General features: G+C 37.9%; 1 protein-coding gene across 1 annotated transcript; it reads left to right on the plus strand.

Moving 5' to 3' along the window:
• The first annotated feature begins 720 nt into the window (after window positions 1–720).
• LOC122057822 (vacuolar protein sorting-associated protein 24 homolog 1-like) lies at window positions 721–15,925 on the plus strand. Its single transcript, XM_042620124.1, has 6 exons — window positions 721–1,030; window positions 1,220–1,296; window positions 8,447–8,549; window positions 14,720–14,841; window positions 15,314–15,508; window positions 15,610–15,925. The coding sequence occupies exons 1-6, from the start codon at window positions 919–921 to the stop codon at window positions 15,688–15,690; spliced, it is 690 nt and encodes a 229-aa protein (XP_042476058.1). The 5' UTR covers window positions 721–918; the 3' UTR covers window positions 15,691–15,925.
• The last annotated feature ends 5,890 nt before the right edge of the window (window positions 15,926–21,815 follow it).

Consider the following 21,815-nt stretch of genomic DNA (forward strand, 5'->3'; position numbering starts at 1 on the left):
AACATCAGATGATGAATACCTCACGCATAGGTTTATTGAAGTAGTTTAACACATTGTTGTCCGTAGAACAGATTGTGGCACCATCCGAGGTATTTTAAAGATGTTATGTTTCTACATATCCATCAAATCTTAACATACATAATGGTTGAATTAAGTGAACTATCTAGCCAACCTTTACCCACATATAAAACTGTACAGAGAATTTTTCTTTCACCCACAATGAAGAGGAATACACTTTGATGGTGTCTGGAAAAGTGAAGGGCATTTCAAACCTCCAACATACAAGAGGCAGGTAATTATGATTGTGAACCATTTAAGGCCACACTGTTACCGACGTTTAGGTAGTCAGGCCTCATAGGCCGGGGTATCAACACATTTCTATTTAGGCGGTTGGTGACCGGTTCATAACTGAGCTCATGTTAATTGGACCTTAAACGGGATAATTGCCTAATTGGACTATAAGCATGCTATAATTGGGCTTAAATGGGCTAATCTGACTGTAAATGAAGGATTAACCATCCAGTCGGTCTTGAATCTTGATCGCTAGGCTACAATCAAACATTGTTTCGGACCAATTAGTAAATGGGCTAGGCCCAGCATACAACAACAGCAACAATTATAACCTTATCCCAACAATCCACGTCCGTACGTGTATGGGTCCCATTGATGAGATATCCTAGCCGTCTATATTGAACACGCTCGTCTCTTCAGCATTTTCCCAATTCAGAGAAAGGAGAGAGGAGAATATCCCTCCCACCAGTTCAGAGTGCCTCCAATTCAATTTTTACCTTTACAGGTCTTCTTCTGTACTAGCTTCGGTCCTAAGCGATCTAATCGGAATTGGATCATCGTCGTCATACATATCATCATCATCATCTTCTTCTTCTTCTTCTGGTTCGTTTCTAATACAGAATAGAGATGGAAAAAATGAAGAATCTTCTTTTACAGAAACCAAATCCGCAGCAGCAATTGAGAGATTGGCAAAGACGACTCAGGCAAGAGTGCCGCAACATCGAACGCCAAATCCGAGGTGAATTTCTGATCGGAACCAATTCTCTCCTTTCTGTCTCTTCCCCTATTTCATTTCTCTACCTATCACAGTAATTTAAGTTCTTGGTTTCACGAATTCCAATCTTACTTTCATTTTTGAGTTATCTTGACTGAAATTTTTCCTCTTTTGTTTGTAACTAACGGGCATTTTTTTCCAACCCTTCTCTAGATGTGCAGAGAGAAGAGAAAAGTGTACAGAAAGCGATTAGGGAAGCTGCCAAGAGAAACGACATGGTCTCTGCAAAGGTAGAATAAGAATAATGCAACGATGAATTTTCAGTAAATGCAGATGAGTTTTTTATTTTTTTTAATGAAACCGTTTTTAGTCATTATATTCATGATTATAGCTTCTATTTTTTTTTTTTTTTTTTTTTCTTGTTCTACAACATTATTATTATTATTATTATTTTTAAATTTACCTAGGAGGAGATACAATATCGGTAAGTCCAGTTACATTTAGGATCACATACTTCCAGTTATAGAGCCAACGAATAAAAAAGCAAGGCCCTAAAATGGATTTTTAGATGTGAGGATCAAGTGGGATTTTGATAGTAGAATTAAATGACTTACATATGATCTCTTCCTAACTGATGAAAATTGGAGGGGTTCAATCCCTTATAAGTAAGAAACAGCTTTAAAGCCACAGATGGTTGCAAACCATCTCTGGACCATCAATTGCTTGGGGATACATCTGCCATCATCTCATAGTGGAATTGACTTGACGATGGCTCTTGATTGAATCTTTCTACCTGTTAACTTCTAGAATTAGAGCATGTAATTGTTGGGGATTATGGTATTATGAGAAAAAAAAAATTAATGAATAAAAAGAATGCAACTTGATTGGTCGACATAGTGATGCGGGAGTATCCTAGAATTGGACCAGTTTTATGTGATTAGAAGTATTTATTATAGGAAATTAATTATTTCTGTCACTTCTGTTAGGACTTAGTTTGGTAGCCTCTCGAGTTACGTATCATATGAGACCAAGAACTTGCGATTATGAGATACATTTGAATAGTTATGGCCAACTTTCTAATGGAGTGAATTTGTGACAGAGTTACTATTGTAAGTAGGAGTCTTCTTTAGAGTTTATTTCCTAGATTAATGCATTCTTTATTTTAGAAAAGGGTTAATTTCTCACTAAAGTTGCTAAAATTGTAATTACAATTGGAATTCTAAATTCAAAATCGGAAGAGATGTTGGGGTCTATTAATATCTATATGAACCTTGTAAATTGTACATTTTAAGTAATTTTTTTTTTGCTATGATTGAGGGAATGGTTCTCATCCAAGTGGTTTAATGGTGAAACCCTAGCTTTGTTCATGGTGAACAAGCCTCTACCTCTTTCTTTCTCTCTTTATTTAGGATTATGTTCTATTTGAGCCCATTGCTACAGGTTTTGTGAAGCAGTTTTCATTATACAACAACTTCAATGGGGAACTGTTGGATGGGGTAATGACTTGTGTCAAATATGACACCATCCCTTTGTATTTATAATAATGGAGAGAAAGTTTTAGAGGATTACAAAAACCATTAAACCCCTCAGGGTCCGTTTGGCGACTAACAACAACAACAACAACAACAACCATAACCTTATCCCAACTTGATGGGGTCGGCAACACTCTCCCTCAACTTGGTGCATAGATATCACATATGCCCAACTTGCAGATAATATGAGTAAACAACCTACTAATAAGACATTTAGTAAATACATCAGCCAACTGTTCACAACTAGGGACAAATGGCACAATGATAAGACCCATATATAGCTTTTCTTTGATGAAGTGTCTATTGATCTCCACATACTTGGTTAGATTATATTGGACATGGTTGTGAGCAATGCTAATAGATTTACTGTGAAAAGAGAGCTTCATAGGAAGAGTGGTAAGGACAACCGAATTTGTGATAAGACTATGAAGTGATTGGAGATCACAAATGCCATGAGTCATGACACGGAACTCTGCTTTAGCACTTGAACGGGCAACCACGGCTTGCTTCTTGCTTCGCCATGTAGCAAGGTTACCACCAACAAATGTGTAATAACCAATAGTAGACCTATGGTCATCAGGAGAACTTACCCAATTAGCATCTATGAAGGCCTCCACCCTCATGTAGTTGTGAGGAGAAAAAAAGATGCAACGTCCTGGGGTAGATTTCAAGTAACGGATAATACGCAACAGATCTTCAATATATGTTGAGTAGGGATCGTGAATGTACTGACTAACCAGTTTGATTGCAAATGCTATGTCAAGGTGAATATGAGAAAGATAGAACAAACACCCCACTAATCTTTGATACCTTCCCTTATCCATAGAATCACTGTCCTTGCTACTTAGGTGATCGTAGCTTTATAGGAATATCTGCCAGCTTGCACCCCAACATGCCTGTCTCAGAAAGAAGGTCAAGCACATACTTCCGCTATGATAAGTAGATCCCACGAGAAGACCTGGCCACTTCAATGCCAAGGAAGTAAGGAAGTTATCCTAGATCTTTGATATCGAATTCCTCACCCAATTATCTCTTGAGGCGAGAGATCTTTGCCAGATCATCACAAGGAACAACAATATCATCTACATAGACTATCAAGATGGCAACCTTCCCACCATATCTCTTGATGAACACAGTGTGGTCAACATTGCTCTGAAAGTAGCCTATAGCAATCATAGCCTTGTGAAAGCGCTTGAACCAAGCACGAGGGGATTGTTTCGACCCATATAGTGCCCACTTCAGGTTGCATACCTTCCCTTGGGTTTTGGAGCAAGTGAACCCCGGAGGAATGCCCATATATACTTCATCCTCAAGTTCTCTATGGAGGAAGGCATTCTTCACATCTAGTGATCCCAGTCTAAGTTGGCGGCACAAGACAGGATCACACCGATTGTGTTCATCTTGGCGACATGAGCAAAAGTTTCCTGGTAGTCGATCCCATGCAACTGAGTGAAGCCCTTGGCAACTAATCTGGCCTTGTACGGATCTACTGTGCCATCAGCTCTCTGTTTCACTATGAAGACCCACTTACAACCAATTGTCTTCTTTTAGGAAGGAAGACACACTAGATCTCATGTGTTATTCTTCTTGACGGCTTGCATCTCCTCAACAATAGTTGCATGCCATTTTGAGTCTACATTTGCTTCCTGCCAAGTATGGGGAATAGATACAGAGATTAGAGAAGACACAAAACTATAGTAGGATGGCGAAATTGAGTCATAAAAAACATTTTTAGCAATGCGATGTAAAGTGCAAGACCTAGTGCCTTTACGTGCAGTAATAGGTAATTCAAGGGAAGGATCAACAGAAGGGGAAAGAGAATTACCTGGGTCCGAGGGGACGAGATCAGGCTCGAGAGGAGACGACTGGTGTGGTAGGATAGGTACTGGATGAGTAATGGCCTGAGTCTGCTCTCTGCGACTATAAACACACATCTCTGGTTACGACGTTGAAGTAGGAGTGTCAATCTCCCCCTGAAATGGAACACCAGCGGGAATAGAAAGTTCAAGAGATGACACATCTTCCACGATGAAAAGAGACTCCCCCTGAAGAGGTGTCACGGGATAGTAAGATGCAGATTCATGAAAGACCACATTTATGGTCACAAAACAATACCGAATGGGAGGATGAAAACATCAATAGCCTTTCTAAGTAGGGGCATACCCTAGGAAAATACACTGGATGCCACGAGGATCATACTTCCCGTGAGGATGATGATCCCGAGCATAGCATACACTACCGAACACCTTAGGAGGAACAAAAAAGGCAGCAAAACCCTGGAGAAGATCCAGAGGAGAGTGGAAGGTGAGACCCTGCCTTCTGCTTTGATACCATGTTGGATGGGCTAATGACTTGTGTCAAATATTACATCAGCCTTCTTTATTTATAATAATGGAGAGAAAGTTCTAGAGAATTACAAAGACCATTAAACCCCTCAGGGTCCGTTTGGCGACTGACACTTCCTTAAAACCCATTCTTGCAACAGGAACAAATTGCACTATCTTCTGATGTAGATCACTTTGCTGGTATGAAGTATAGCAGAAAGAACCAGACCAGTCAACCCTAGACTGGTCCGGTCAGCCCTTGATAATGGAGGCCAGTTTTTCTCTCTACTGATTTGAAGATGGAGCCTATTTTTGTGTTATTCTAAAGCTTGGCCAGCAAGGAAAATCCACTACCGATTTCTGTTTTAAATGGAGTACCGGTTGGCCTTGTAGAAGACTTGATTTGTTTCCTATTCAGTTTTTATTCTTCTTGTTATGCAAGGAATAAAGTTCAGCTTAGGAAAGTCTTTAGTTGGGGAAGTAATTTCCTTTTCTAATTAGTTTCCTTTTTCTGTTACTCTCCTTTTTGTAACGTTTCCTTTTTTGTGAGGCTTGGCTGATCCTATATAAAGAGCGTCAATTGTAAGCTGATACACACAAGTAAATCAATTTATTTTTTATGTTCGCTTGCTCAAACTTTGTTTGGGATAGACTGTAGATAACCAAGATAGTTGTGGGTGAGAGGCCCAGGCTGAGAGAGCCACCCCTCACCCACCTTTCTCCTCCATGGACTCTCTATCTATTTTCTTCTATGGCTTCTGGTTTTGTGAGTATTGTGAGGGTTACTTAAGCTCTGTTAGGAGCCTAATATCAAGGTTACATCATAGAGTGTTGCTGCTGTGATCTGGGTTTTATTCAAGGCTTGTGGCACCTATTTGAAGGTGTTTTATAGGTGGCAGTTTGATCCCTCATATCTCCCTGTTCTTAGGGCCTTTGCATGCCATCTTTAGAGGACTTCACAAGGGCAACATAAAGGCCACTTGACCAGGTTTCCTTGGCTTCCCAAGGCCTGGGTACTAAGTTATCGAATTTCTCCCTTCGGGTGCCCTAATTTTCAAGAACTTTTGGATCTTTGCAACCAGCCATCAACTCAGGCTTGGACTTTGAGGTTTTATTAAGCTTATCGTCAACCACCTTCAACTTAGTTTCAACCCTGTCTGGGCCTTGGTTTGTAAGTTCTAAGAATTCTCAGTTTTGATCTAAATCTCTAAGTCTGAGGTGCTGTACTTCTATCCTACTTCTGTTATCTATTACAAGGACCTATGAAGTTTTAGTGATTGTCCCTGACCCTTACCTGCTGTCTAATCAGTAGGGTAGCATATCCATTTATCGCTGGTTGTTCTTTCCAGCCAATAGGTTGAATTTGTGAGTTTCTATTTCGGTGGTTGGTGTACTATTTTCCCTACTTGTGTTGGAGTTGTTATCTTGGGGTTGAGTACTTTTGTTCAGCCTTACATTATCTTCTGTCCTGTTTTGATTCCCTTCCAGAAACAATCAAAGCTATGACTGCTATTGTCTTTTGGAAACATACAACTGTTGATAGTAACAAGGAAGAAGAACAACTATCCCTACTTCAGATCTCCAGTTTGGTCCAGTTCAGGAACTACATCTGACAGAATTAACATTCTAATGTGCAAGTTCAACAAAAAATCGTCTCCTTTTAATCCTGTATTTGGGGGGTGGGGGGGGGGGGGGGGTGGGGGGGGATGGGTAATCATGCTCACACAAAAGTAGCACAGCCACTTCTCTACAATTGGGTTCTGCAGAATGTTTGGCCATTGTCAAGGTTTTCATGTCTTGTTTTTTATGAAATTACATTCCCCTTCACTTACAGGTAGCATGTGAATACACAGTTTAGAGAGTTTCTTTGAATGACGCAGGCCAACAGAAGCACACAAGTTACAGTATGTAATAAGCTAAAGGGCAAGGACCTGCACTGTTCTGTTAGAAGCACCAGTTTGCAGTCCATCATCATATGGGACAGATATGTTTATACTTGAGAATTATATGAAACCTACTGTACTGATATAATTATACCCAGTGATTAAAGTATCGGTATCGGTCGCCGTATCGGTCTGCCAAAATTAAGATACGTATCGGAGGATATCGTATCGTATCGGAGACATGCTAAGATACACTAAAGATACACATGTAAATGGATAGGAAACACTTTTTTATACACTTTTGCATAAAAAAATTGTTAAAAAACACTATGGATAACATGTATTATGTATAAACACTAAATTGAGGGTATCGCACTAAAAATTCAAGGTTTTATAGTTGTCCCATAAATGTAAAATCCTTGTTCCCAACCTTGATTTTCACTTTAGTTAGAGAGAAATATGGCTGGCAGCAACTTTGGAACAAAACCCCTCAAAAAGTCGTGTTTTTCTGAAAAATGACCCAACTTGGCCATTATATGACCCTAGCGCACTGTATCGGTACGTATCATACCGTATCGGTTGATACATACCAATACGCACCAATACATACCGAAACATACATTTCGCTCGATTTTATTTTTTCCATAGAGTATTGGTACGTATCGATGTGTATCGGTGATGTATCATAGGATACGTATCGATACGAAAGGGTTTTAAAAATTCCATGTATCATATCGGTAAGGGCCGATACGGTATGATATGCACTGATACTTAAAACCCTGATTATACCTACCATCCTACTACACGAAGAAACTCAGACTGTAGTTCAGAACATTGACCAATTGTAGTATGAATGATCATAAAGTACACTGACGGAGTACGTATATGGATCGCAACAACAAAAAATATCATGTTATTCAACAAAAGGATATATCCATCTTTTAAACCCCCACCCCCCCCCCCCCCCCCCCAAAAAAAAATAAATAAAAAAATTGTACAATTCGTCTGAGATGTGAGGCTCATAGATTTTGTGAAGTTGGCATTTTCATCATTATTAGGAGGAGCCGATGCATGTCCATTGGAACCACACCTTAGTTCTATGGCAGCCCTAGCTTTCACATGGCAGGTCAAGTGGTGCCCTCACTTTTAGTGATAGATAAGAGACAGATAAGCCACATTCCCTACTTATGTGCAATTCAATCTTACCCTTCCATATATCAAAACAATCAAAGCAAAATGTTGAAAAGGCACAAACCTTTGAACAACTCTGGATCACTGAAAACACCATGGAACATGTGCAATACAAGATGGGGCCATACAATTGAAAACGGCCTTGAATTTGAAAACTGACCAATATGGTGTCTTTCCCATTCAACGGTTAGGATTTGTCTAGTAGGCATGCCATGTGTAAGAAATTGTGGTGCGGGAACTGCACTGCCTATCTGTACCACTGGACAACAGCAATCAAAATATTTTATGTACTACTTTCTCTTTGATTTTCTATGTTTAATCAACTTGCCGAGAGTCCTCATAAATCCTTCTGTTTTCTTTCTCTTATTTTCTTCCCATTTCTATGTATCCAAACGCAGCATAATTAATTATTATTATTATGATACACTGCATGATTTTCACATTCTATTAGTCTTTTTCGTCAACCCCAACTCCCGTGCCTTGCCCTTCATTTTTGCGTGTAATGTTTAGGCACTTGCTAAGGAGATTGTGAGATCAAGAAGAGCTGTAAACCGGCTTCACGAGAACAAGGCTCAACTTAATTCAATCTCGATGCATCTCGGAGAAAGTGTCGGTATGAGAATTTAAGTTGGGAACTCATATATTTACTCATGCAAATGTTTGGTTGATTTAAATTTATATCTTCGTTATAACAACCAATGGGAATGAGTCATCTATAACTGGCCTGCCATAATTTTTGCAATGCCCCAATTTCCTTTAAAATGGAGTCATTTGACTATTATACATCATTGAATGACCAGTTTCCATTCAGCCTAACATACCCCAGAACAGTATAGAATTTCATATGTTTTTACCATATTTCATAAAACAATATGGCTAACAGAAAACCAAACGAAAAGGTTAGTTTGTTTCTTTAAAAGGAAAAATGGATAGCTTCCCTTCTAACAGAAAAGACTTTGACACAATTCTATGAACATACAATCCCTCGGCCCCAACCAACCTCCCAGGGAAAAAAATAACCTTTACACTACTTTGAACATTTTGATGTCAAGATTTTTCAAAAACCTATATTGTCACTTAGCCAAAATGAATTTTGGTTGAAACCTTACATGGGACTATGTGAGTAAGGACCTAGGGGGTCTACCTTATCACAAAAAGTCGGGCCCCATCTAATTTGCCATGTGGTAGATTTTCAAGTCTGATTTTCCACATGGTTGGTTTTTAAGGCCATTTAGGAAAGTCTTACTCAACAGACCATGTAACAAAACTGTCCCTCAATGGGGTCCCCCCCCCCGCCGCGGTTGTGTGTATGTATGCATGAGTGTGATGTAGATAAATCATCTAATTGGGCTTATTTTATTAGAAATAAGCTTTGGGTTGTGCTATATATATGTTGGGCCTTGTCCAATGGGTTTTTCTTTGTAATGGGCCACATTAATGTATGGGTAGAGGCTAGACATACGAGATTAGTTATTTAAGTGTCTTTATTTCATTAGTTTAATTGTTATCAAGTGTTTTAGTTAGGCTGGATTAGGATTCTATAAGTTCAGTCCTGTTTTGAGTCAGTTTCCTAGTTAGTTTATGTTACATAATTAGTTAAGGATTGGATTAGACTTTTTGTTTTTAATATCTAAGTCTGTTTTTGAGTCTTTTATATAAGTTTGTTAGGGGGTCCAGCATTGTACACGACTTTTGATTAATGAAAAGCTTTGTCTTTACTGCTCTCTCCCTTGAGTAGAGATGTCCCTTGTGTTTGATCAAGGATCCTTGTGTGTGATAAAGGCTGGTCGATGTTTGATCCTTCCAACCACCTTGCGGTGAGAAGCCCAGGTGTTCTTCCTTATTCTTTTTTCCTTCCCTCTTTCATCTCCTCCATTAATCAAGTAAGTTTTCTGATGGTTTTTTGCAATTTGTAGTCTGTTCTAGGAGTTCATATGCAACCTTTTTTACTTGAAATTCAATTGAGGGAATTGGCCATCAGACCATTCTCAGTTTTTGAAGAGTTGTCCATCACCATAGGCAATACCTTACACTAGAATTTCTTACTGATCTAACCGGCTGATCTGGATATATTTTATAATTCCAATTCTGACCCTGTTTTTCAGATTTAATGCCGTCTCTCCGATTGCTAATTCGAGGTACTGTTTCTATTGATTTATTGTTGTTGATATTTTTATTGTAAGATCAGAATTGATTTGCCATTGTAATTCTGATTTCTATATAGTATTCTATTGTTATACCGCTCTCCTAGTATCCGTAGGATTGCTTCATAACTTCTGATCCAACCATTGGATCGATTTGATATTTTCAGGAAGTGTTCTATTACCCTGAAATCAGAACTTGACCTGAGCTTTGAGTTAATCTGACCACCTAAATTTGATATTTGATTATTCTCCTTAATCTGGAATTTTATTCTCTGATATTCAATTCTGTTTTGATACTGTATTGATTTCAATTCAGTATTACATTAGTGTGTGTATGCGAACCAAGTCTAATGTGTACACTAACCCAATTGAAGCCCAAAGGCCAAATAAAAGACGATGGCTCAAGAAAAGGGGAAAAATTTTAAGACAACATATAACCCCTTTTTTAGAGGCAATCAGGCAATCAGGATGGATGCTCCATCTGGTGTGATCTGTTACAACTGCTTTATCCCAAATGCTTGAGCTGTTAAGTAAAGGCAACAACAATGTATTTCGACATGATCATCACCAGGATATTTGAGGATCATCTCATGACTACGGCAATCATTGAGTTACTCCAAAAGGATGGTTCACAATTTTTCACATATGGTCAAAGAGCTCGAACATCAGCTCAAACTGTTTAATTTCTGGTCCATTATCTGTATTATTGCGCACATTAATTTAACCTAAGGATTTATCTATCAACAACCTAGACACAGAGCATGAGAGGTGGAGAACTCAAATGCTGAAACTCCTGATTGAGACATTGGGTTTATACTTCAGAAGAGCTGCATGACAGAGGACTGATAACCCTATAAGATATGTACCAGAGTCTAATAGATAGAAGCAGAGCAAGGTGGGTTGTAGGTTTTACTCATCCCATATAACCCTATAAGATATGTACCAGAGTCTAACCGATAGAAGCAGAGCAAGGTCGGCTGTAGGTTTTACTCATCCCATAACCATTCCTACCTTATGTGAACCACAAATGTATCTGCAGTCTGCCTCCATACTGTCTTTGGTTTTTTCAACTTGAGTGATCGTGAGTTGGCCTTTGTATCTGCAGTTATGGATTTAAATTAAGTGCAATGCCAAAACAGGATTTGTGTAGCCAAGCCCGTTTAGTCTGGAAAGGACCTCCTTGAGTTTAGTTTCATGCCATATCTGACCAAATTTCTGCCCCCATTTTACCCTACAAATAGACCCATTTTCCTTATTGCATCCCAATTTTTGATGAACCTATGAATTCACAGTTTTTTCCAGACTAATATTTTTGGGTTGGATCATACAGATATTCTCATATTAAAATCTGCTCCGTAGATAGGTTTTGGAAACTTAGCCTCTTGCTTCGTCAACCTTTATCGTAGATAACCTTTCATTTATTTAATTTATAACTTGTCTTAAGAAGTATTATGATGATGTGGATGCGACTTTGTTTCAAAAATTTAGGCAAAGCAAAAGCTCAGATGCCAAACTCTGTGAAACCTGGAAGAAATGCAGGATGCCAACAAGGATGTAAATTATTTTACCAGAGCACATCTCACATACACACACATAGTATATGTGGAGAGAGAAAGAGAGAGGCATGTTTTTTTTTTTTTGGGGGGGGGGGGTGTTCAGCTATAGATGATTGGATTGCTTGCAGTGCTGGAAGAAAAATTTGTTGCATTAAAAGTAAGCGGTCCATGACTCCATTAGTCAACTTAAGTTGGAGGGAACCCTACGGTCCATACCACATACTCCCAGCAACCCACAGATAGATTGTCAAGTTTGACAAATTAATCTCACTTTGTATGTAGAGTGTTATTGCATTGATTGTTTAATAGTTTTTTGTTTCCGTTCCTATATTGCCGTTGATAGCTTGAGTACCATTAACTTTGAATTCTTCTTCCTCCCTCACTTAATGCACCCTTCTCTCCCCTCTTTTGATGCGTTAATCATGCTCATGATAGTGTGGGAAAATTAGAATATATTGAAGCATTTGATGTTGTAATGGACGCAAAATTGAGATAAAGAAAAACTTCAAAAAAAAGAGTCTTTGTGGGATGGAGGGAGTAATTGGACCAGAGCCAAAACTATCCATTACAGCAAAACTTTGACTCCATAGCACCCCGTCAAAAAAGAAGACCACCGTATCTAAAGTATTTGACTCCAGATATGCTACTTGAAGAACAGAAGTTGAACTCTGGTGTAGGCCTGTGACCCTCTTGACATACCACATAAGAATTTGTGCCTTGGAATCAATCGCAATTTGACCTCCCTTTCAGGTCTAAGTAGGGTCCAAGTGATGTAGATTAAAGCATGGAGAAGAAAAGGATGAAGACACTGTTTGTGTACTGTTTTTGAACACTGTTCATGTTACTGTTAGTGTGGGCCCCCATAAGGACTGCTGGAGTGGTGGTTTCCTTGATGGATTCTTCTAGAAGATCATGTTTGGTCTTTAGTTTCTATTTTTGGGGACAATCCTCTTACTTTCTATTTTGTTAGTTTCTAATATTTAATAGTTGGATTTTATTTTAGTTGAGGTTTAATTTTATTTTATTTTATATTTACTTTCTATTTGGAAGTTTAAAAGATTAAGAAGTTAAGTGGGTGTACAAGTCCCAGTATTCTCTTGTAAGGGACTTTCTAAGTTGTTTGTTTCCTTTTTGGTTTTAGTACCTTTCATTATATATGTACTGGACCTATTGAGTCCTCGGAACAATTTGAATGAAAGGAAGAAAAAATAAAAAATAAAAAGAGTTGTTTTACATCCATGTTGCCATGAGAGACAGTTGCTATGGCAGATAGTGTGGTGAGAGGCTGTGGGTGAGAGACCTATTTCCCTTCTTTCCTTTTTCCTTATTTACTGTTTATTCCTCTGTTCTATTTTGTTGTCTGTAATTCAACCTATTCCTGGGAAGCATTTGATGGCCTGTTGCTACTGCTGAAAATTGCTGTTGGACATTTTGATCCTGATTGTAGGATAGGTTAACAGTGTCCTAATTCTACATTACCAACCTTCTGTCAAGAGTATGACTGGTCAATAGGGCCATTCAAGCTAGAAAGAGCACATAGGAATCTATCGCCGTTGCCAAAATTAAAACTGAAGTTGGTGATGGATACAGGCCTGGTGGTATAGATGTAGAGTGTAGATCTAGCACCCCAATTTTGCCATTGGGCGTGCCAAGTAGGAAAATCCAAAATGGTGAATGGGAAGACAGCTCCATGTGTTGGCAACATGTCTAATTTGGGGCCCTGATTAAATCTTATGGCCCTCCTTATATTGCACATTTATCTCTGTATTTTCAACAGTTTGGAATTATTCAAAGATTTGCACTCTTTCACTTTCTTTTTGGCTTTATGATGACACTTGGCACAAAATTGAGAGTAGGGAAGGGTGGTACTACCTGGTACTAAAAATTGGGCTCCACCTGATTTGCCATGTGTCAGATAATGCCATTGGTACTGCAATGGGTTACAGTCCTGCCAAGCCTACACCCACATGCCTGTGGAAAGTATCCTAACTTCTCATCCACACTATCCTTGCCCCCAGAAGAGTTCATACAGCTATAATGCTTATGAAGTCACTAAATCTAATACTAGAAACTGCCTGTAGCTACATCATTGTTTGTTGAATCATTGGGACCTGGATTCTTCTTCTAATTAGCTTCTTTTTTAATCTACTCTCCCCCCTTCCATATTTCTGAAAACCTTATTTTACTGCTTGGGTTCTTCATTAATCGAACAATTGTTATATATATATATATATATATATCATACACATAGAGACAAGGATTTAAGTATCGGTATCGGCCTATTGGGTATTGGAGGGGTGAATTTTAGGAGGTATCGCATCATATTGAAGAGTCGTAAGATACGCATGGATGTGCTTATTGATACATATAAAATACAGTTTTGAAGCATAGAACACCTTATTAAAGAGTAAGAAAACAAAAAGAGATTGAGCACCCCCCGGCCAAAAAAAAAAAGAAAAGAAAAGAAAAAGAGAGATGCAACTTTACCACTTTTTTTCACCCAAATCTGTTTCGATCCATGATTTGAACACTGTAAGTCCCCAAATTTTGTTGAAATGATGAATATTAGAGTTGATTTTTATGTTAAATGATTTCGTCCAACTCATTTTGAAGAGAAAAACAAGTTTCCAAGGCCTTCGGTTGCGTTTAGTTTCATATCTCACTCACGATTTCTGTTTTGCAGGTTTAAAGGAGGCCTATCCTACCCGTATCAGACCATATGTCAGTCCCGTATCAGACTGTATTGGTCGATACACCCTTTTTTTGAAAAATAAGTTTCATATCAATACCTACCAATACCAATATGTTACAATACCTACAGATACTTAAACCCTGTATAAATACATATATATTAAAAATTCTTGGTTTTTTTTAGACGCTAACAATTTCTGGGTCTGAAAAATGGACCTCAGTTTCCTTTGTGGCCACAGGTAGGAAAACAATTTCCCACCTATCCTATTTTATGCCAGAATAAATAACTGCTTCTGTTAACTAGGCAGTACTATCACCTATTAAAATTAGGTTCTTCTGTGTTCTCGTGAAATTCTTGATAGATTAAGTTGCATTTCTTGGTTGAATTGCAGCAATTGCTCGGACAGTTGGTCATTTATCCAAGAGTGCTGAGGTCATGAAGCTTGTTAATAACCTCATGAAGGCGCCTGAAATGGCCATTACAATGCAAGAATTCAGCAAAGAAATGACCAAGGTAATTTTGTTTCGCTTCTCTTACTTTTCTGCAGTTTCTTCACCACTGATCCTCCTCTTGTTTATTCATTAATTTTGCATCCTAACCACAAATTCTTTCTTCTTCATTCTTAATATTGCATCCTAATGCCTTAGCTTCATCTCCCATCTCCCAATCCATTCATTTTAAAGGAGGACCATCCATGGATGGTGCTCGGAGGATCAAGTGACACTCAGCCCCTTATCCTGCTGTTATGCATGGCAATAGGACATAACATACATTTCTACCTCTTAAATGGATCAAGGGCATAATTCATTTAGCATTTACATAAGGGTTTTATTTGCCCTTACCACTCTTCTTGACCCCCCCCCCCAATTTGAGGAAAGAAGAATGACATTTCATGGCATGTACAGTGCTAGTACATGGATCTTGGTTGTTTTGGACCATTGATTGTTTGCTTGGAACTAACTGCTGGTCTGCATGTGGCTTATAGGCTGGTGTAATTGAAGAGATGGTGAATGATGCTGTTGACACAGCTTTAGATTCAGAAGGTATAGAGGAAGAGACTGAAGAAGAAGTTGACAAGGTTTTGACTGAAATAGCTGGTGAAACTGCTGCACAGCTTCCAGAAGCAGCTAGGAGGGAGAGAATAAGGCAACCTGCACAGACAACAAAAGCAGCACAGGAGGTATATTCAGTGCAACTAAACTGTAATTTCCTTTCCTATAAACTTTTCCCCTGGTTGCTTGAGACTTACAGAAGAAGAAATTAATTGTGTGAATTTTGCAGGAAGAAGCAATTGCTGAGGGTGTTGATGATGAGGAAGAACTAGAAGAGATAAGGGCACGGCTTGCCAAAGTTAGGTCATAATATGTTCCTTTCCTCTCTTTTCCTCTTCCTTTAAGTAGTAAAATGTGCGTGTATTATATAAAAATTGAGTTCAGCGTGTTCTCACTGAAAGTTAATGCCCTTTTAACCCTTGAGATGGCAGGGTTCTAATCCGAGCTTACATATGAAGAACAAAAAGAATATATAATGATTTCCTCTTCATAACCAGATTTATTACAGATTCACTAATTAATTATTTGGCTATCTTTGTGCTTCATTTTTCATTCCATTGGGACACATTCTAATTTTCACACACCCAGAGATTGGGACTTTGTTGAGAAGCAAAAGCTTCCGATATTGTCAACCTGTCATAATGTGAGTTCATCTGCTGAACTGGTATCAAATTACTAATGCATGATCTAGTTCCTACCAATGTGCAAAGGGGAACAATGCATCCATGATCCATGCTACAGCCAAAGTACCTCTATTCCAAGGAGCATGCCTTGCGTCTTTCGTTCTTGCGGGAAATCTGGTAAGTTATTTTAATGAACCAATCTATTGCATTCTTCAGGATCACAGATCACAACTGGTGAAAGCTGAAGAGAAACTGAAGAGAGTCAGGATGGGGAAGGATTGTTCTGATTTAGTAGTTCAAATTTTCTGTGGTTCCAACAGTTCAAAATTCCCATCCACCTCGACCTTTTCCCCTGGGTTAGAGATGTGATGATGTGTGGAAGAGTTTATGTTCTTTCAGGCTCTGGGATGCAACAAACCATTCATAACAACTTTCATATTACAACCAAAATCTGTTGCAAATTTGCTGCCCTATATGCTTTTACCATGGTGAAATTCTACCATTTTGCCACTAAGATTAAAAGATCACTTTCAGATGCCCCCTTCAGTTTGGGTTTTGGCTTTCTATTCTTTGCAGCCATTTGCTTCTAGTAAATTCATAGTTCTAATTTCAACTAGTTGCAGAATGGTGGATAGATTTTGGTAGATTCCAATATCTTTGATTCTTGACATATTCAGGTTTGTAATGGGATCATAGCGGAACCATATGGATGTTCAATCACTCTATAGTTGGTGGAGGATTTGAATATAGTTTGAAGGTCAATGGTGATCTATGAAATAGAACTCCTTAGGCTGTCCTGGATTGCTGCCTTGATTGAAACTATTAATTTTGTTATCCAAGGCGCCTTGCATCACCAAAATATAACCACCACCTATCTTTCCTTAACCAACCGGTCATGACTGAGATGAGTTCCTTTTAAAGCATGCATCAAGCATTGAATTACTATAGAATTCCAATATATTCTCAATCCCAAGTGGCAACTAAATGCATGCAGCTTTAGAACTTGGAAAAAAAATTATAAATTATAAATAAATAAAAACAAGGTTGTCCACTAAAACCTCCAAAGCTACTTTAGGGTCGAGAAAAGAAAAAAGAGGGGGATCTTCAATAGTCATTTTTTATTTCTTCCCATTCACAAGAAGCTCTAGGGAAGCACAGAATTAGCCTCTGTTGCACTGCTAGAGAAGATTGACTATTTTACATGAGAAGCATTGGAAAATATTGAGCGGAAGCATCTCTGTGAGACATAGCAGTGCCTGAATCGAGGGATGGTACGCTGCCAGCTATCCTAAGCAAATGACTCAACCAATGGGGGGCTGGAGTGGGAGTTGCATGTGAATCATTTTCTAAGAGGAGGGAGAGAGAGTTACACAAAATATTCAGAGTATTACCTAAGTAAGCAAAGTTTTATGCTAACTGATTGCACCATATTTCTGCCCTTCCCTTATCCCAAAGAAAGAAGAAAGGAAAAATTAAAGTGAAAAATGATTTACTTTTGGGAAAAAGATCTCATGCCAATAGTGTGGAGATGTCTTCTTGCATCTCTCACATCTTGATCATGTAGGATGAGTTTCTTGACATTTTCTCTCTCTTTCTTAACCATTTGGGTTTCTACTGACCAAATTATTTCCCATGCCGTGAGAGATTCCTCTTACACTAGCAGGATGAGGAACTTTCTCCCATATTTTTTTAATGAACGGACTTCTAGTTGTTATCAAGGTGAAAGCCCCTAATGGAGATTCTATTTCCAAAAGAACTTTCTATGATATGCTTCTAAAATATGGTGTTAAAGTGCAAGTGAAAGTTGTAAATAAAATCCTTCCTTTTCTATATGTGATTGGCTTAAAATTAAAGCCTTTAGTTGCTCAAATCACAAATGAACATTAGGTAGACGATAGGATAAATTTTAAAGGAGCATGGTTGGTTGGTTTTATTTGACGATTCACATAATAATATAAATTTAGTTTTACAATTAAATTAATGCATGACTCGTGCTCTCAAATGTCGAGAGTTGATTTAATCCATCACATCGTTTTAAATAGATTCAAGTATTGGATTAATAAATAATAGGGAAAAGAAAGCATAGAACCTAACTTGGCCTCTATACCCATTCTCATGAAAAATGAAAATTCAGTCACTGTTGATTCTTCCATGTGTGGTCCCATCAATCCTTGCACTGGTGAAGGGCCACATTGCCGTTTAGGAATCCTCTCCCTTAATAATATTAGTTCTTAAAAGAAAGGTCTTAGTTCATCTTATGTAACAAATTAAGATTGCTATAGATAACAAGTAGAGCACCTCTTGAGATGATAACAGTAGACTTATCTCACAAGAAATCCATTTGATTCACCTAATCCAAAATATACATGCATTAATTTGGAATGCTTATTAGCTAAAGTTGTTAATTTGTTTTATATTAACTACAATTAATTTATGTAATAATTCATTTGCAATTGCCCAGCATTAAGCTCTTTGCTCCTGATTAAAAATTGTTTAAAGAAAATTAGGTTTCATGACATTGTGTTGTGGCTCATGTAATTAATTGTTTATTAAATTTTATCTTCAATTTTAATAAAATAATAGATGATTACATGGCACTCAAAATTCGAAAATTCACTTCTCCAATAAACTCTATCCTCTTGGATCCCTCTCCAATAATTAAATGCCCTTAAGATAATAAAAATGATCAATTAAAAGCATTTCTAGATCATCAATTTGTTAGTTCTAACTACTATTTTAGTCACTTCAACTAGATTAGTGTAGATCCTAGTCTGGATATGCAACGTGGCTTTTGGTATTACAAGGAATCTCCTTAACATTTTGTTTTTTGAACCTAGCTAATTTTGTAGGGAAGAAGGAAGGACGTGAAGTATTATTTCTTTTATTTTTCATTATTTTTTTAAGCCATCTTCTATCTAATAATACCCATAAAAAAATAAAATAAAAATAAAAAGAAGAAGAAGAAAGAAAGAAAGAAAGAAAGAAGGAAAGAAAAAGATATTAGAATTTGGTTGAAAAATAAGCTGCCTAGTCTCGTTGCTCCTATGCCAGACACAAGGGTATGCGACATTATCGCCCCACCTTTGTGTTTAAAAAAAAAAAATATATATATATATATATATATACACTGTTGATGCCCTTACGCACGCTAATTGACCCTTGCAATGATGCAAGGGCCACAAGGCCAGTCAACGATCTCTCGCCCTTATAATTTTGTCATCCCTCGAGTGCTAAAGCCTCTAATCTTCAACCTGATATTACCTTCCTTCATTGTATTATTAAAAATGTTTCCCCAAAAGGAATTGTATTAAAACTTGAGAGAGATCGGTCCGGATAAAAAAAGATATTTTCATCATCACAAATCTTTGATCAACAAAGGAGGAAAGGAAATATCAATTAATTAAGACTTCCAATGGAACAAGTTGAGTGCTTGCGTCTCATAGCAATGCAAGGGAACAAAGTAAAGATTTTACAGTAGAGAGAGGGTTCTCTGAGCAAACAGCACAGAGGAGCACACTAATGTGGTATGGTAAAATGGTATCATTCATTGAAGGGCACCAAGGTCATTTCATGTGAGAAATAGAGCGATAGAAACAAAAGTGCTAACATACCCTACAACAGTGACTTAGAAAACCTTTTTGGCAAAAACAATTAAAGGGTAAATCTGAACACGCCGCCAAGCTGCCTAGACTTGTGTCACTCTCTCTCCCCACACTCCACGGAACAAACACCCATTCATGTCTCTCATGTTGCCATTGCTTGGAGCCACTAGCTCTAGAAACGCTAGCAGCATGCTCAACCTCCGCCCAAATAAAAAAATAGCCACATGGCCATCTTAGAGGATGTCAAATGCTCTGTTTGTTTCAATTTCAGTTGCAATGACTGTCAAAGACCCTAGGCATATATTAGTCCAAGCCAAAACAGACTAAGTAAGTTAATGGGTCCTTCAAATCCAAATCAAAATAGATTAGCTATTGTCAGGCTAGTGTTCCCTCTACCTAGACATAGCCAAGTGTGAAAAGATGCATCTGCGTCGTGCGTACTAAATTTTTTTTTCATGCCCAACTATGTCTGGGCATGGGAATGCTAGCCTAACAAGGTCCCCTTGCCTTATATAATAACAGGTAATATATTATAAAAAAATATCGATTTTTATTGCATTTTCGGTTTTGGTCCATTCAATCTATTTTGCTTGGTCTTGTTGACTCAACCGATCCAAATCAAAACCAAATCAATATTAAAGTTGGGAAAGAGTTCTCTATCTGAAAGCGTGACCCCTACACCAGAGCTCAAGCCAATATGAATGCACATGAAAGCATCGATAGGCTAGGCATTTCCCCTTTCTTAGGGGTGGGGCAGTCATTTCACCCCCTCTTCGTCGGTTGCAGCCCCCACACTCCTGCGGAGAGTTCTTTTTTCATTAAATATCAAAACTGAAACTTACAAAAAGAATCGATCTGGTTTTAATATTCGATTCGATTAACCTTTTCAATTTGGCCTCCAAAGTGACACCCTTAGATCTCATCTTTCTCTTCTTATTGTTTTCCTTAATTTTCTCATTTTATCCTTGAAATTTATTTAAAAATAAATAAATAAATAAATCGTTTCATTATTAGACTACAAAGAGAAATTAGGATGAGAGGAAAACTTAATCCTTCTACCTAAAAAAATAAAGCTTAGTCGTGTGACTCGTGACTGATTGAGGTTTTTATCAAAGCGCAGACACTTACATCTCATCATGCTTAAAATGTGAAAATCCCACACTCAATCCGCTTCAGACAGTTTCTTAAAAGGTGAGGAATCCGTGGGAGAAAAAAAAAAAGTTTTAATCCCATAGTAGTTGGTATTGTGCAACTGTAATTAGAATTAACCCGAGATGGAATCGATGAGGCCCTGTATGTTTGAAGGATAAAAAGGGGTGGGACACTTGTGAATTTGAGTCCAGTGGATTGATTGATGAGAAAAGAGAAAAAATAATAAAATAAGTAAATTTTAATGACGTGGGATGAAGAAGGAATGAAGGTGAGTGTGAAATTCTATGGGAACGAGAGATATAAGATGAGGAGAGAGATAGACACAAAATAACATTTTCATGAAATTGATAGAACTTTGGAAATGAATGAAATAAGAAAATTAAGTATAACGGACAATCATTATTGCATTAAATGAACTTGTCTCATAAAATTTTCACGTAAAATTTTCAGGTAACTTATCGAAACATTCGTATTTGTAGTAGTTTATGAGAAACTAGTGCAAGTTTCCCATTCATTTTTACCTCTTCATTGTTAAACAAACATTTTCCACTCTTTTCCATCAAACAAATAGGCCGTAAGATTTTAATCTCGGATAAGAATTGGATTATAATAAAATAAATAATTTGAGAAAAAGAATCCTACCTATTTGCATGGCTCTACCCATGATATAGGTGGATGTTAAAATAACTATATTACCCCTACCCAAATGCCTCCATGTAACCTGTCATTGGCCTACGTGCCAATGCAGTGATTGCACAAACAAATAGAGTTCCTTAAAGTGCAATAAGCAACGTGGTACAGTAAGCATTAGATAACCAAGAGCATCCGAATACACATCCCAAGGGGCCTTCGAACCACCTGATTCTCACTACGCCCATACAATGACTGCTGACGAGCCCATACAGTGACTGTTGACGATTTTCACGGGAGTTCCTTGGCCTAGTTTTTGGGTAAAGGATCAAAATCAGTTTTTGACAACCCTTCGAAAAACCTCTCCACTCTTGAGCCTCACAGCATTTATATTGGATGCCTTCACACCTCTCTCTCTCTCTCTCTCT

This window comes from Macadamia integrifolia, chromosome 12, assembly GCF_013358625.1.
Source record: "Macadamia integrifolia cultivar HAES 741 chromosome 12, SCU_Mint_v3, whole genome shotgun sequence".
Classification (NCBI taxonomy): domain Eukaryota; kingdom Viridiplantae; phylum Streptophyta; class Magnoliopsida; order Proteales; family Proteaceae; genus Macadamia; species Macadamia integrifolia.

What these genes read in the sequence shown, in the direction of transcription:
- LOC122057822 (XM_042620124.1), top strand. Translation starts at nt 919, where the DNA reads ATGGAAAAAATGAAGAATCTTCTTTTACAGAAACCAAATCCGCAGCAG. An exon ending in CATCGAACGCCAAATCCGAG is followed by an intron (nt 1,031 to 1,219) that starts GTGAATTTCTGA and finishes ACCCTTCTCTAG; the next exon opens with ATGTGCAGAGAGAAGAGAAA. An exon ending in GCATCTCGGAGAAAGTGTCG is followed by an intron (nt 8,550 to 14,719) that starts GTATGAGAATTT and finishes GTTGAATTGCAG; the next exon opens with CAATTGCTCGGACAGTTGGT.